This window comes from Caretta caretta, chromosome 1 (assembly GCF_965140235.1).
Source record: "Caretta caretta isolate rCarCar2 chromosome 1, rCarCar1.hap1, whole genome shotgun sequence".
NCBI classification, from domain to species: domain Eukaryota; kingdom Metazoa; phylum Chordata; order Testudines; family Cheloniidae; genus Caretta; species Caretta caretta.
Genome location: NC_134206.1, coordinates 260,478,773 through 260,494,187, shown reverse-complemented (window position 1 = coordinate 260,494,187; position 15,415 = coordinate 260,478,773). Strand labels below are relative to the sequence as shown.

General features: G+C 51.0%; 2 protein-coding genes across 6 annotated transcripts in view; both read right to left on the bottom strand.

Annotated features, from left to right (window-relative positions):
- The window catches only part of MIURF (mitochondrial elongation factor 1 upstream open reading frame), a 48,764-nt gene extending 34,166 nt beyond the window's left edge, over positions 1-14,598 (bottom strand). The window contains exon 1 of the mRNA XM_048834565.2: positions 14,516-14,598. Within this exon, the coding sequence (XP_048690522.1) occupies positions 14,516-14,519 (4 nt within the window). The 5' untranslated portion in view covers positions 14,520-14,598. The remainder of the gene's footprint in view (positions 1-14,515) is intronic.
- Positions 1-15,415, bottom strand: part of MGAT3 (beta-1,4-mannosyl-glycoprotein 4-beta-N-acetylglucosaminyltransferase) — a 63,208-nt gene that overhangs the window by 22,077 nt on the left and 25,716 nt on the right. The window contains exon 1 of one of the 5 annotated variants that reach the window (XM_048834420.2): positions 14,516-14,638. The exons of 1 other annotated variant lie outside the window; for it this stretch is intronic. Coding sequence is in view for 2 of the 4 variants with exons in the window: in XM_075124183.1 (XP_074980284.1) it covers positions 11,424-11,503 (80 nt within the window). In the remaining 2 variants the exon portion in view is untranslated. Of the gene's footprint in view, positions 1-9,823; positions 10,040-11,413; positions 12,565-14,515; positions 14,639-15,415 lie in introns of those variants that run through there. 3 more of the 5 variants (XM_048834447.2, XM_075124183.1, XM_048834413.2) reach the window with 3 other exon arrangements.

Below are 15,415 nucleotides of genomic sequence, written 5' to 3'. Positions count from 1 at the left end.
CCACTATGGTAAATTATACAGGTATTGGTTAGATTGTGGTTGGCCCATCCACTGCCAGTCATGTATAGGGCCCAGTACAGGGCACCTCCAGACCTCCCCTTACGTACCATTTTGGTCTAATGGAGAGGATTCCCTGCTTGCAGTTGGGAAGAAGGACTGGCTTGAAGATGGCGAGGAGAGGTTCATCTCCAGGAATAGGGGTACCACTAGTTGTGGGTTTGGGGCTGATCTTGCCAGTGCCGGTGTTGGTTCTGGTGCCAAAAGGAGGGGTGAAAGCAGATTCCCAAAGTTGTATCTTGGTCTGGGGAAGGGTTCAATGGTTGGCACTGGTACCGGGGCTGGTCTCGGTATCAACTCTGGTGCTGGCACTGTGGTCTCCCAAGCCTCTTTCGCAGCCAGTGCCTTGCTCCTGTCCTTTGACTATGAGGATTTGGAGGACTTGCCTTTGGAAAATTGCTTCAGGCCCTCCTTGTGGGGTATGCACACTGCACACTCTGAACTGCGTTCATGCACAGTGGGGCTCTGTCACTCAGTGCTTGAAGGGGATAGCGCGTGTGCCAGGTCTCCTTGCTCCAGAGTCAGACCAGTGCGCTCAGCACGGAGGCTGTGTACCACTGTTACCTGGGTGATTGGCACCCAGGATCCTGGCGCCAATACCAGCAGTCTTGTCACCCTTTCAGATTTCTTCCTCCTGCTGGAACCAGAGGCATGGTGGCCATTTACTGGGGTGCATGCTGTAACTAGCCTCCTCAACTCTGGTTTGGAGGATGTCTTTTCTGGGATCAGACACTATCTTCATGGATTGCTCTGAGATGTAATTGGAGCCACATCTCTCTGTTTTGGGGTGTGGGATGAGAAGGAGCAGCAGACAGAGCAATTGTTGGGGTTACATCCTTCCACCAGGCAGAACAGACATTTGCTGTGCCCATCAATTCCAGGCATAAGACTGTCACACGATGGGCAGCATTTAAGCCTTGTGGGTTTAGAGTCTGCATGCCAGTGACTGGTGTGACGTGTCTTGACCTGCTGTGAAGGGTGGGTGGGGGGACATACAGGGGGTGGACAAGGGGGCTCCTCTACTTTTCCTTGGATGTTCCACACAAAAAAAGAAGGAGCAATGAATAAATGAGTAATAAGAAATTGATGAGCGATTTCTTCACAAAAAGGTTAAGTTTGAAGCTCAAGGAACAGCAGCAGGTTGGACAGTCCAGGTTGCCTCTCATTGTCACAGACGCTAAGTGGTAACTGAAGGAGGGTTGCAGCTACTCTGACCTTTAGGCCCTCACACTGAAGCAAGAGTAGGCATAGGGCTCCTAATGGACACTACCATTCAAAATGACTCCGCTCTCACGCCCAGGAAGCACAGTATGGAATCCATACTGACACATACTTGAAGAAGCAGCTCAGATACCAGGGTGATGGGCATAGCATGGAAACCTAGACAGAGAGAAGCAGGATTGCCTCCAGCTGCCATAGTTTTTTTGGAGGTGCTGTCAGTTGCTTTTTCATCTATCAGATAAAAGATCTCTAAGGAGGGAAATAATAAAACATCCAAGACAATTCAAATAAATAAATACATACATACAATCAAGAGAGGCCATGAAATAAAAAGGAATACTGGTGGGATTAGAGCAGCCAAGGAAAGGAGGGGCTGGCCGTCCAACCCCGGCCCCGTCCATCACTGCCCCACTTGAGGCTTGGCAGCATACTCACGTTCCCACAGTAGCCAATCTATTACTGCTTGGAATAAATTTCCCAGCCGCCGCCTCCTCCTTTTTCTCTCTCTCTCTCTTTCAGTCCTCAGGAGTCCTGTTTGGCAGCCTACAGATCCCCCTCCTCTGCTGTAAATGTCTAGCAATCAGCCAATCTGATGCAAAAAGCATTACCCCCTTCTTCATGGGAAAGAGAGAAACCTGACTCCATGCTGAGACATTTCCTCTAGGGTTCTGTCAGTCTCTCTCTCTCAAGCCCCCCTCTGCCTCTCTCCCTCTCTCTTTTTCAGAAGCTACCTCCAGCACAGAGAGTGCTATTCCTTCCGGAAAGGGTTGTGTGTGTTCATGGAAATTTTACTTGGACCAAGAACAGGCCTTATTTATTTTTCCTTTGTTCTCCATTTCCCCTTTCAGGGTTTAAACAAAACCCTGACAATGTAATCCCAGCCGCACTATTATGTAATTTCACTTATTTATTACTTTTGGAAAGAAATACAGTAGGAAGAGCTCCTTGGTATCTTATCTTGAAATGTCCCAGGCTGGCACTAGAATGACAAATGAAGGCTCGGTTAGAGCGTCATGGGCTCTGCAGACCTAGTCTTGCTCTGGTTTGCAGGCATTTCTTATTGACAAGGCCCCTGCTAACCAAGCCTTTGGGTTGCAGTGCCATACCCCTAAAAATAAGGTCCCTATTGAGCAGATCTCCAGTGGCTGGTCCACACTGGTGATAAATATATGGTATCCTGAAAAGGGGCAGTTTTCCAGTATGAAAAAAACAAGCCTAACATACTTAACTCAAAAAGAAAAGGAGTACTTGTGGCACCTTAGAGACTAACAAATTTATCTGAGCATAAGCTTTCGTGAGCTACAGCTCATTTCATCGGATGCATTCAGTGGAAAATACAGCGGGGAGATTTATATACATAGAGAACATGAAACAATGGGTGTTACCATACACACTGTAACGAGAGTGATCACTTAAGATGAGCTATTACCAGCAGGAGAGCGGGGGGGAAACCTTTTGTACTATTTTCGACGTCTCCGACTCAAGGAATATTTCCAACACACCTCTGAACAACATACTAACCCACAGAGACCCTCCTACCAAGACTGCAAAAAGAAGGATTCTGGGTGCACTCCTCCTGAAGGTTGAAACAACAGACTGGACTTCTACATAGAGTGCTTCCGCCGACGTGCACGGGCTGAAATTGTGGAAAAGCAGCATCACTTGCCCCATAACCTCAGCCATGCAGAACACAATGCCATCCACAGCCTCAGAAACAACTCTGACATCATAATCAAAAAGGCTGACAAAGGAGGTGCTGTCGTCGTCATGAATACGTCGGAATATAAACAAGAGGCTGCGAGGCAGATCTCCAGCACCACTTTCTACAAGCCATTACCCTCTGATCCCACTGAGGGTTACCAAAAGAAACTACAGCATTTGCTCAAGAAACTCCCTGAAAAAGCACAAGAACAAATCCGCACAGACACACCCCTGGAACCCCGACCTGGGGTATTCTATCTGCTACCCAAGATCCATAAACCTGGAAATCCTGGACGCCCCATCATCTTAGGCATTGGCACCCTGATAGCAGGATTGTCTAGCTATGTAGACTCCCTCCTCCGGCCCTACGCTACCAGCGCTCCCAGCTACCTTTGAGACACCACTGACTTCCTGAGGAAACTACAATCCATCGGTGATCTTTCTGAAAGCACCATCTTGGCCACTAAGGTTGTAGAAGCCCTCTACACCAACATTCCACACAAAGATGGACTACAAGCTGTCAGGAACAATATCCCCAATAATGTCACGGCAAACCTGGTGGCTGAACTTTGTGACTTTGTCCTCACCCATAACTATTTCACATTTGGGGACAATGTATACCTTCAAATCAGCGGCACTGCTATGGGTACCCGCATGGCCCCACAGTATGCCAACATTTTTATGGCTGACTTAGAACAACGCTTCCTCAGCTCTCGTCCCCTAATGCCCCTACTCTACTTGCACTACATTGATGACATCTTCATCATCTGGACCCATGGAAAAGAAGCCCTTGAGGAATTCCACCATGATTTCAACAATTTCCACCCCACCATCAACCTCAGCCTGGACCAGTCCACACAAGAGATCCACTTCCTGGACACTACGGTGCTCATAAGCGATGGTCACATAAACACCACCCTATACCGGAAACCTACTGACCGCTATTCCTACCTACATGCCTCCAGCTTTCACCCAGACCACACCACACGATCTATTGTCTACAGCCAAGCTCTACGATACAACCGCATTTGCTCTAACCCCTCAGACAGAGACAAACTCCTACAAGATCTCTATCAAGCATTCTTACAACTACAATATTCACCTGCTGAAGTGAAAAAACAGATTGACAGAGCCAGGAGAGTATCCAGAAGTCACCTACTACAGGACAGGCCCAACAAAGAAAATAACAGAACGCCACTAGCCATCACCTTCAGCCCCCATCTAAAACCTCTCCAACGCATCATCAAGGATCTACAACTTATCCTGAAGGACGACCCATCACTCTCACAGATCTTGGGAGACAGGCCAGTCCTTGCTTACAGACAGCCCCCCAACCTGAAACAAATACTCACTAGCAACCACACAACAGAACCACTAACCCAGGAACCTATCCTTGCAACAAAGCCCGTTGCCAACTGTGTCCACATATCTATTCAGGGGACACCATAGGGCCTAATCACATCAGCCACACTATCAAAGGCTCGTTCACCTGCACATCTACCAATGTGATATATGCCATCATGTGCCAGCAATGCCCCTCTGCCATGTACATTGGTCAAATTGGACAGTCTCTACGTAAAAGAATAAATGGACACAAATCAGACGTCAAGAATTATAACAATCATAAACCAGTCGGAGAACACTTCAATCTCTCTGGTCACTCGATTACAGACCTAAAAGTGGCAATTCTTCAACAAAAAAACTTCAAAAACGGACTCCAATGAGAGACTGCTGAATTGGAATTAATTTGCAAACTGGATACAATTAACTTAGGCTTGAATAGAGACTGGGAGTGGTCATTACACAAAATAAAACTATATCCCCCCCTTTCCCTGTTCCTCAGACGTTCTTGTCAAGTGCTGGAAATGGCCCACCTTGATTATCACTTCAAAAGTCCCCCGCCTTGCTGGTAATAGCTCACCTTACCTGATCACTCTCCTTACAGTGTGTATGGTAACACCCTGTTCACTGGGAACACGAATGAAACTTCCCCCAGTCATTTCATACAGGCCACTGAGCAAATCTGAGAACTTTCAGACACTACCTGTGTGGTTTGCTGTGTTGGTCCCAGAATATTAGAGACACAAGGTGAGTGAGGGCCAGTTAAAAGATATTCTGTGTTACTGACTTAGATTCTACCAGAGAAAGATGACTCTAAAGTCTGCTGTATCATGAAGGTAAACTGCCTAGGGAGGTTGTGGAATCTCCATTACTGGAGATTTTTAAGAGCACGTTGGACAAACACCTGTCAGGGATGGTCTAGATAATACTTAGCCCTGCCCCGAGTGCAGGGAACTGGACTAGATGACCTCTCAAGGTCCCTTCCAGTTCTACGATTCTATGAACTGCCAAGGCAGGAAACACTCTGGTGGGCCAGCAACTGCTTTCAGGATGGTGAACTTATTCGTACCCTGGCCTTGAACTAGCAATCAGAATTTTTAAGATAGTCACTCTTGCATCCCCCCACAATTGGAGCCCAAATCTGGCCTATGGCAACCTCCCTCTGCTAGGGGTTAGAAGGGAATTTAGTCTCTATATATCCTATCCCAAGCTTCATCCCGCCCTGCTATTACATACACACAGCTCCAACAATGGAGCCTCCCACCCCATCCATCCCTAGCCCTGAGGGATTTGAATCATGGACTTTCCCTGCATGGGATGAAACTCACTCTAGTCCAAAATTCTGAATTTTCTATATTGAGTCCTGGACCAGTGCGAGGAGGAAGGAAAAAGAGTGGCACTGCCAGACCAAGGAACCAATGAGGGTTTGTGATCTCTCACAAAGCACCAAAGCTACAAACTAACCCAACACAGCTGAAAAACACAGAGGCCAGCTTTCATTCTCAGTACTACGTGTGTAGCTAGCCCTGATGGACTGGAGCTATTGGACCTTTACAGTTCTATATTTCTGATGACCAGCTTGGTTCCTCCCTCTGCTCCCCACCAGCTTTTAAATGCTGTAAACATGTTCATCTCTAACTCCAGCCATTTGTGAGATCTCAGCTACTGAAGCCCGAGCGGAAATGAAGTGAAGGAAGAAGAAAACCAAACCCAAGAGGGTAATGAAGTGTGTGTGCGCACGCAAGTTTGTACGACTGCTGAACGATAACGGCCTGACATCCTTGGAAACTGAAGTCTCCTCTCTATAACACCGGTAGAGCACAAGCAGTGCAATCTGCATTCACATTGCCTAGCTAGTGTGCCTTGTCCTGTGCTGGGTGGCCACCTGCAGGGGTAAGAAGGTAATTCTGCTTGCCTGGCTCATCCTCTGCTGCCATGGCCCCCCCACCAACTAGTTGTAATGGTGATATTTGTGATGTGGACTCCTGTTCACTGGGAACACGACTGAAATTTCCCCCAGTCATTTCATACAGGCCACTGAGCAAATCTGAGAACTTTCAGACACTACCTGTGTGGTTTGCTGTGTTGGTCCCAGAATATTAGAGACACAAGGTGAGTGAGGGCCAGTAAAAGATATTCTGTATCACTGACTTAGATTCTACCAGAGAAAGAGATGACTCTAAAGTCTGCTGTATCATGAAGGTAAACTGCCTAGGGAGGTTGTGGAATCTCCATCACTGGAGATTTTTAAGAGCACGTTGGACAAACACCTGTCAGGGATGGTCTAGATAATACTTAGCCCTGCCCCGAGTGCAGGGAACTGGACTAGATGACCTCTCAAGGTCCCTTCCAGTTCTACGATTCTATGAACTGCCAAGGCAGGAAACACTCTGGTGGGCCAGCAACTGCTTTCAGGATGGTGAACTTATTCGTACCCTGGCCTTGAACTAGCAATCAGAATTTTTAAGATAGCCACTCTTGCATCCCCCCACAATTGGAGCCCAAATCTGGCCTATGGCAACCTCCCTCTGCTAGGGGTAAGAAGGGAATTTAGTCTCTATATATCCTATCCCAAACTTCATCCCGCCCTGCTATTACATACACACATCTCCAACAGTGGAGCCTCCCACCCCATCCATCCCTAGTCCCCAGAATACTTTGCAGCACAGCATGCCTGAGCTAGGATAGGAGTCCTGGGTGTGCTCTGCTGGAGAGTTCTTTCAATGTTTTCGCTGCTGCAGAGACAGATAGGAATACAAGCACAGCTTCCTCATCACTGAGCAATAATTTCCTGTGCTGGATGGAAGCTACCTCCAGCACTTACAGGAAACTAGAAGACTGTTCCATAGCACAACTGCACTATGAATTATTCAGAAGGCTGTTAAATTATGCAGAAGCAATCCCATCATTCCCCGGGCCATGCTGAATGCAGGTGCCGTCACTCATAGCTCCAGAAGCTGCTGTTAGACAAGGATTCAAGACCACATTTCTGCGTATGGATTGTATGTATCTGAGCATGCACAGACAAATCTACAGTCATGCAGCAAACAGCAGGAGGATGACAGAGGTGGGAAACTTCTCCCCAGCCCCAAAATGCTCAGAGAATCTCAATATTAACCCCTGGGGTTTAGGGAGCAGATAGTGTCTCCTTGGCGCCAGGTGTGATGGCATCTCTTTTTCTTATCTGCACACCTGCACTAAGCAGTAGGGGAGCTAGCAGGAGGTCCCAGTTCATTTGGCCCTGGCACAGGGAGAATGAAAGGAGGAGGCAGTTGGAACATGAAGGGGTTGGCTGGACATATTCATATTGGAGGCAATGGAGAGGCAGAGCAGCATGCGGAGAGAGTAGGGAGGACGGTCTGAAGGCAGGAGGTGTGTCTTCTACCCCCCTCCCTGCAGCAAACCCCCACCTTACAGAAATGCATACATCCTGGGGAAATGTTGGGCAGGGACAAGGAAATGTTCTCTCAAGCAATAGGGTCATTAAATAACCAAGCATGATCCACAATGTTCCCTTCAAGGCACACAGGTATCAAGGCTTATCCTAAAAGGGAAGGATTAGATGCCTGACACCCTCAATGTTTTCATTCTTTCTCCTTGAGGGCAGGAGCTCCTTGAGGGCAGGATGTGGGTTTCTTCTTACTCTGTGCAGCACCAAGCACACGGTCATTACCACAAATGCTATGCTCAGCCTCCCTTCAAAGAGCTGCCCTTGTTGGAAACCAAACTCCCAGAGGATCCAAGACTCCTCCACCCCAAAACACTCAGTCTCTATGAACTACTTCCTCTCACCTGCTGCCCAGCTGGATGCCTCACTGGTGGTGGCTGTGGGAGAGAAACAGAAAGCACTGCCCTAACCTTCTCTCCTGCCTCTGAACAATGCAGCATAACTTCGGCTCCTCTCTCAAAGGGAGTGGCATCCAAAAGGGGGTCTCCTTTTCATTCTTCTCTCTCAGGCCTGCTGTCTCTCTCGCTTGCAGCTCAATTCCAATAGCTTTAATGCCACAACAAGGTACCAGAATGTGGCTAGAGTCAACACAACAAGTGTCTGTGTATAGATCACTGGTTTCACAGAAGCAAGAGGGTTTTTGAAGCATGACTAATTTGCATTTTTTCCTCTATGCATCTCAAGTTTGCTTGCTGAGGTTTACAAAACTGCCATTATGAAAAGAAAAAGTCTACTTAAAGTTACACCACAGCCCCAAATACATTCAGGGTTCTGATTCCAACCCCACTAGTCCTGGCCTATCCTGTAGGGATTTACATAATTAGAAAAAATAGCACTGATGGGGAAGCCAATATGGGGGAACAGATCTGGTGATAGATGAGGGGAGGGCGGGACTGGGGGCTGGAATCTTGATCTGGTAAAACAGTTCAGAATCAACACAGCGGCACCAATCATGCAGGTGTCTTCTGGGCCACTGATGAAACCATTCATGAGGAAGCAGTCAGGACCAGGGAGTTCTATTCCTCCCTCTGCTACCAACACTACGTGGGAGAGACTTTAGGCAAGTCACTACCTCTCTGTGCCTCAGTTTCCTCTGTTGTAAAATAGGGATAACACAACTGTCTCACAGGACTTATTTCCCTTAATTAATCAGAGGGAGGTGAGTATCTTAGTTAATGAGGCTAAATCAGTTAATGCTTGGTAAAGCCCTTTGAGATCATGAGGTGAAACTTGCCAGAGAAGTGCTAAGTATTGTGATGATTATTACAAAGGACACCTGGGTACTTCCCCAGTCACCTTTGCCCCCTGGACAATCACCCCTCCCCACATCCAACCAAAGCTAGTAAGACAAGCGCTATCCTTCCAGCTTGGGGGCTGCTGTAGAAAGAAGGAAGGTGCTCAAATACTACAGTGATGGGTAACAGAGAAAATCCTAGACAGACAGACAGATACAGGGCTGGGTACTCCTTAGCCCAGAGCCAGCCAAGGAAGCAAGCAACTGATTAATTGGGCTCCCCATACTGATGAGCACAGGAGGTGAGTGTCTTTGTGTGCAGAGTCAGCTGCCTCAGCAGGAAGTCCTGCATCAGTGGCTGATCCCACCCTGGGTTGGGGTGGCTGTTTAGTGCATTACCCAGATGCAACAAACCCCTCCCCACCCACAGGGAAACTGATTTTCCTCATGCTGATTTCCTCTGCCTGCCCAAGGCTATATGCTTCAGTGGGAAGACATCAAAGGAAAAGCCAGGACTAGAGTGCTGTGCCTCCTCCTGGGGGGGTACTCAATTGGGCAAGTGTCTGGGCAAAATTATCCCCTTTGCTTCAGGGCTGGGGAGGGGGCATTGCAGCCAAAGAGGCACCTGTTGCTCTCAGGAAAGGCTTGAGGGAAACAAAGGGTTAGCATTGCAAAGTGGTATCAGGGAGTCTGATGAGATCTGTGGAGTCAAGGTCCTGTTTCCTGAGAGCTGCAGCCAGAGTCCAATGGGAGGGGAGGGGCAGAAATCCAGTTCTATCTTCTCAGGGAGTGTATCACTACACCACAATTCCAATACAAACCCATCTCCTTCTGCCATAGGGAGGGGGGCCGTCACAGCTCTGTCAACCACTGCTCTTCTGGTCCTGGGCCGCTACACAGCTCTTCCAATGCACCACAATCCTGCCCTCCAGCAACCACGGCTCTTCTAGTCCTGGGCCGCTACACAGCTCTTCCAATGCACCACAATCCTGCCCTCCAGCAACCACTGCTCTTCTAGTCCTGGGCTGCTACACAGCTCTGCCAATGCACCACAATCCCGGCCTGCAGCACCTCCTCCTACAGGCACTCTCATGCTGCTCTCTATCAATGCACCACAACCCTAACCTGGAACGCTGCCCGTGGTTCCTGTGTAACCCCTCCCTGCCGTTCTGTCAGCGTTCCTCAGCACTGCCTGCTGGTCCCATCCTGAAGGGGACTCCTTCCCCACCCCATGCTGAACGGTTCTGTCAGTGCCACCAGCCTCCAAAGTGAATGCAAGATGGAAAACATTTAGCACACACCTGCATAGGTAGCTGCATTGCACCTCTCCCCCCCCCCCCCCCCGCACATTCCCTGACTTCAGAATAACCCTCTCATTGCTAGATGCACCCTGCTGAGCCTCCAGCCATCCGGAGACTGCACCCTGTGAGCAGGATGAATAGTGCCAGGGATGGGGTAAGGGGCCAGCCAAGCTGGGGGTGGAGTGGGGCTCGCCTATCTCCCCTCCATGCAGTGACCTCAGGAAGCTCGAAATGTAGACAGGCCCTTTGAGGTACCTGGACTGATTCAGAGAAATGACCCAGGTTCTTGCGCCAGTTGGTAACTCCCTATCTTCCCCTCCGCTTCCTGCCCTGGAGTTAATGTCAGCTGTACCAGTCTTCTTCAGCACTACCTCCTCCTCCTCCTCCAGCCACATCCCTTTCTGATTGGGTCATAGATTCCAACAATGTACAAAGGGCTCATTTCAGAGCAAATAACCCTATCTCCAATCTAACCAGCCCTGGTGAATGCTGGCACGAGCTCCCTCACCCTGCCCACCACCACCACACTCCCCTCCCTCCCTCCCTCTCTCTGCTCTGATGTGCGGGAGAAGACAGACATCATTTGGGGAGGGGAGGCGGGAAAGTGCATTTATCTTAAAGCTGGTATTCTCAGAATAGCAAGAAATCCAGGCACAGGGTGCTGAGAACCCTGACCCAATGCAGAGTTTATTGCCTGGCTAACAAATTAATGCAGGAGTGGGAGAGAGAAAGAGAGAGTGTGTACCCGTGTGTGCTTCACACACTGCCTATGCACAACTACACCTTTACAAGCAATCGTGAACACGTGCCGTACGCTCAGCCACACAGAGACACCACATGGGCTTGCAGACTTAAACTGTACATACAAATGCACACCCTGAACATGAAAACACACAGTAAATGCATGCATTATTGGACACTCCCAGTCTTTGCCCATACATACCTGCCCCCGGCCCGCAATACACACCCAGACATGCACAAAGACACAATGCATGCACCCACTACACAAACAGGCACAAGTGCTCACAAAGACACAATACCACACACACACAATGAACTCAACCTCACATGTACACTGTCCGCACAAGTGACCAGTCCAGTCACACTCACCCATGCACACCTGGCTAGTAATAGGTGTCCACTGACTCTGCAGCCGCAGGGAAGATTCAGTTCCACAGGGATCTTCAGCAGAAGTGCCATAAAGTTGGTGTAGTTTTCAAAGTCCTGTGCAGGGCACGAGGGCCCCCATTTCAAAACTCCTGGCAGACCCCAAATGACTGTGGGCCTGCCCTGACACACACCCCGCCCCTCCTCCCCAGTTTAGACCAACTCTTCTTGATTGCATTGCTCAGAAAGTCTGTTCATACAGCACAGGGAACTATTTCTTCTTCCAACCTTACTGACATTTGCTGTGAGGAAGAGGCCATGGCTCAGCTTTGAAACTGCAGTCAAAATGGCTCAAAGTGTTCCGGACAGCAGACTTGGGCAGGCTTCAAGAGCATCATGGACCAAAGGCACTGTGTGTCTCCAGACACGTCAGAGGCAGCAGCTCAGTCACCACATTAGGAACCGGCCTTCAGGCATTCATCTGCCCCCTCTCCACAACCCCAGGTCAGGATATTTCACCTCTGTTGACGATGGGCATTCTGTCTCCAGAAGGGTCTCTTGTACATCCAAAGGATTAACACCCAGCTATGCAGGTACAGCAGAGCATCCTTGCAGGAGGGAACCTCACACCTGCAGCTGATTTCTTGTCACTACTGCAGAACCATCTCAGGGTGGAGAGGCAGGACCAAAGATTGGAGCAGGAGTTCTGTGATGCCCAGCCGTTAGACTCAAGGTTTCATTCCCTGTCCGTTGTTTATAAGGACAGGGACTACTTCAGTGCCTAAAGGATGTTTGTAAGGATGTAAAGGAGGGGAAAATCAAGGGATTCCCAGAAACAGACCCAGAGGACTACTTTTGTCCAATCCTGGTTTAAAAACATGTCCCCCACACTCACTATTTTCTGTTTCAGGAGTGGGGACTCTGGAGGTGCGCTCTTGAGTGAGGTTTCCGTTGCCTTGAGCTCCCCTCACAGGCTGTGGTTCTCAGCTGGCTTGAGCTCTAATTTTGGGTCCTAGGTTACCTTGAGCTCTGCTCTTAGAAGCTGGTAGTGACTCAAGCTCCATCCACAGGGAATTACAAGTGATTTTTCTTGGGGGATGGAAGAGGTGCTCAGAATTGACTCAAGCACCAGGTTTGAGGGAGGGACCCAGATAACACGAATTCTTGTCTTGGGGCGGGGGGGAGGGGGATGGGAGTGGGAGTTCCAGCTAAGGTGACTTCAGCTCCATTACTGGGGGTGCGGGTTTGTGATGACTCAAGCTCTGCAGGCCAGGGTGGGAGTCTGTGGCAACTGGAGATTTGCTCGCATGACTGGGTGGTTCCTGGTGATTCAAGCGGTGCTCCTCGCGGCAGTAGTGGTGGGCGTTTGGGGTGATTTGAATTCACGCTCTGGTGGTGGGGTTTGCTGGTGACCGGAGTGCCATTCTCTGAAGGGGTGTCTCAGTGACCAAAGCTTTGCCCTTTTGGGGGTCAGTTTTCCTGCTGACCCAAGCTCTGCTCACATGGGTGAGGTCCTGGTAACCTGAGTTCTGCTCTGGGAGATGTGGAAGGACTTTCTGGTGACCCAAGTTCTGCTCTCGAGCGTTGTCAACAGACATCCCTTGATAAAAACACAGGCTGACAGAGCTCAGTACTGTCTCCATCCCTCCTGCTTTGCCTCTCTTTCTGTCTCTCTCTCATCTCTGCGAGCTGTCTAAGCAGGTCTGCAGCTGCAGCACACACTCTGTCCCCCCCCATCACCTTTGTCACGCTTGTGTGGAGAAACAGATCTCGCGATGGCAAAATTGCACACACACACACACACACACACACACACTGCTTTAGAACAAATATAGAGATATTTATAGCTAACAACTCCCTAGGCATTACCAGCAGCCCTACAGAATTGGGGAGGGACGCAGAGCCCACGTCCCTTTGTGCCCAGCCCTTGATGGGGGATTATATCAATCTGACATGGGGACTGAAGGGAGACGATGTCTGATTATCTGTATTTTATATTCCTTCCCAGCCCCCATGCAGATACTCCTTTTCCTCCCTATAGAATGCTGCAGGGCTGGCACACGTATACAGTCAGTACCCTCCTGGCACGGAGAGCGCGGGCAGCAGATGGGCCTCCTGCTGCAAAATGCCTGGGTTGCAGGCTCCCCTCCTCGCTTGGTGTGGCTCAGGCTGTGTTTTGCGGGGGTGACAGAGAGATGGCTAGGGGAGTTGTGACATATTCTTCTGCCTCCCCAGGACCGACACTTTGTTGTGTGGGAAGCTGGGATGATCGGGTGTTTGAAGGGGAAGCATCTCTCTCCCTGGCAGCCTATATAAGACATTATCACCGTACATTCTTGCAGACACAGGTTGCTTTGCGTCTATGGATGCTTGGGGAGGGGGGAGCTGAGATTTCCTCCTTCCCCTTGCAGAAGCTACAGCTGTTCTTGGGGTAGGGGCTGTAGGCCACACACATAAAGGGAAAGAAAATGAAAGACTCATAGGGGAGCCAGAGGGATTTTAAAACCCTCCCCTCCACCCTGCGACTCCTGCAGGGGTAGTGAGGAGGGAGCAGGGATGCTGAAAGGAGGAGCTGGCCCAATTTGGACAGAGAGGAGGCCAGTAACCTCTCAGCCCCCATGTGAACAAACAACTTCCCAGCCCCTTTTCCCCCTGCTCTAAATTGCTCATTTTTTCAAGATCAGCCCTTTAAACTTTCCCCCCAGCTCCTGGCAACACATACACACACGGGGGGGGGGGGGGGGAAGGGGCAGATTGGTGGTGGGTGCGGGGGGCCAGAGGGGATGCAGGAGGTCAGGAGGAGAGAGAGAGGGGGAAAGGAGAGATGAGAGGAGCAGGGAAGAGGGTAAGGAGGGAAGGGATGACAGAGGGGGAACAGGGGGGTGGGCGGGATGGGGAAGGAGAGGGATGTAGGAGAAGGTGACAGGGCAGATGAGGAGAGGGAAAGAGGGAGGACGGATGCTGGGCAAAGGGGAGAGGAGAGGGCAGCTAGGAGAGGGAGGGGGAGGATAGTGGGCATGGGAAGGAGAGGCGATGGGAAGCCGGGGGAGGTTAGGCAAGTTGGGGGGTGCGGCAGAGTCGGGGGGGGGCGTCTCTCTCACTCACCCATCGCCCCCCTTTGCTGGCTCTCAGCAGCGGCGGCGGCTCTTCGGCTTCCTGGGCCCCTGGCGGGGAGATGCTGAGATCTGCGGCAGCCTCTCGCCCCATCCCTGGTTCCAGCAGCCGCCCCCCGGCATGGCTCAGCCCCGGCCTCCAGCCCCCCCCCCCCAACACACACACACCCCGCCCGCGCCCCCTCTCTCGCTGCCTGCGATCGCGGCTACCCGCCACCCCCAGCGGCAGCCGCCGCCGCTTCCCTGTGCAGGGGGCAGCCCAGGAAGAGCAGGAGGACGCGCGGCTGGGGCTGGGGGGGGCGGCGCTGGTTGGGGCGGGGGAAGCTGAGCGGGGACGGGAGAGCAGAGGGAGCCAGCGGCGGCCAGCCAAGAAAATAAAATGGATGATAAATAAATAATAATAATAACACCCCTCCCCCCCCCAGCCCCCTGAATCAGCCCTGCGGCCACAGGGAGGGATCCGAGCCCCGGTGCGCCGCAGAGATCAGCCTGGGGACAGCGTCTCTCCTTCCCTCTGCTGGCAACATTTGGCAGGTCTGCGGCAAGTCGTTCATGTGTGTGGCAGCAGCGCCCCTGCCCGCGGGGCTCCCGGTCCCCGGCTCCGGCACCAAAAGCACCAGCCAACCCGCCTCCCCACCCGGCCGCCGCCCCAGAGGGGGTGAAGACCGGACCGGGGCGGCGGAGGTGGAGTGAAGTCACCTAGGCACGGCCATCACCAGCGCACGCGGCCCTCGAGCTGGGGGTCGCGGGGGGGGGGGAGGTGGAGATTAAAACTACAGGTAGTGGCAGCTCCTTGTGGGGGTGGGTTTTGCGTTTGAACAAAGCCCGCCCACCCCCAGCAATGGGAGAGAGCTTTGCGGTGTCTCTCCCCCCTTCTCCCTCTGCAATGGAA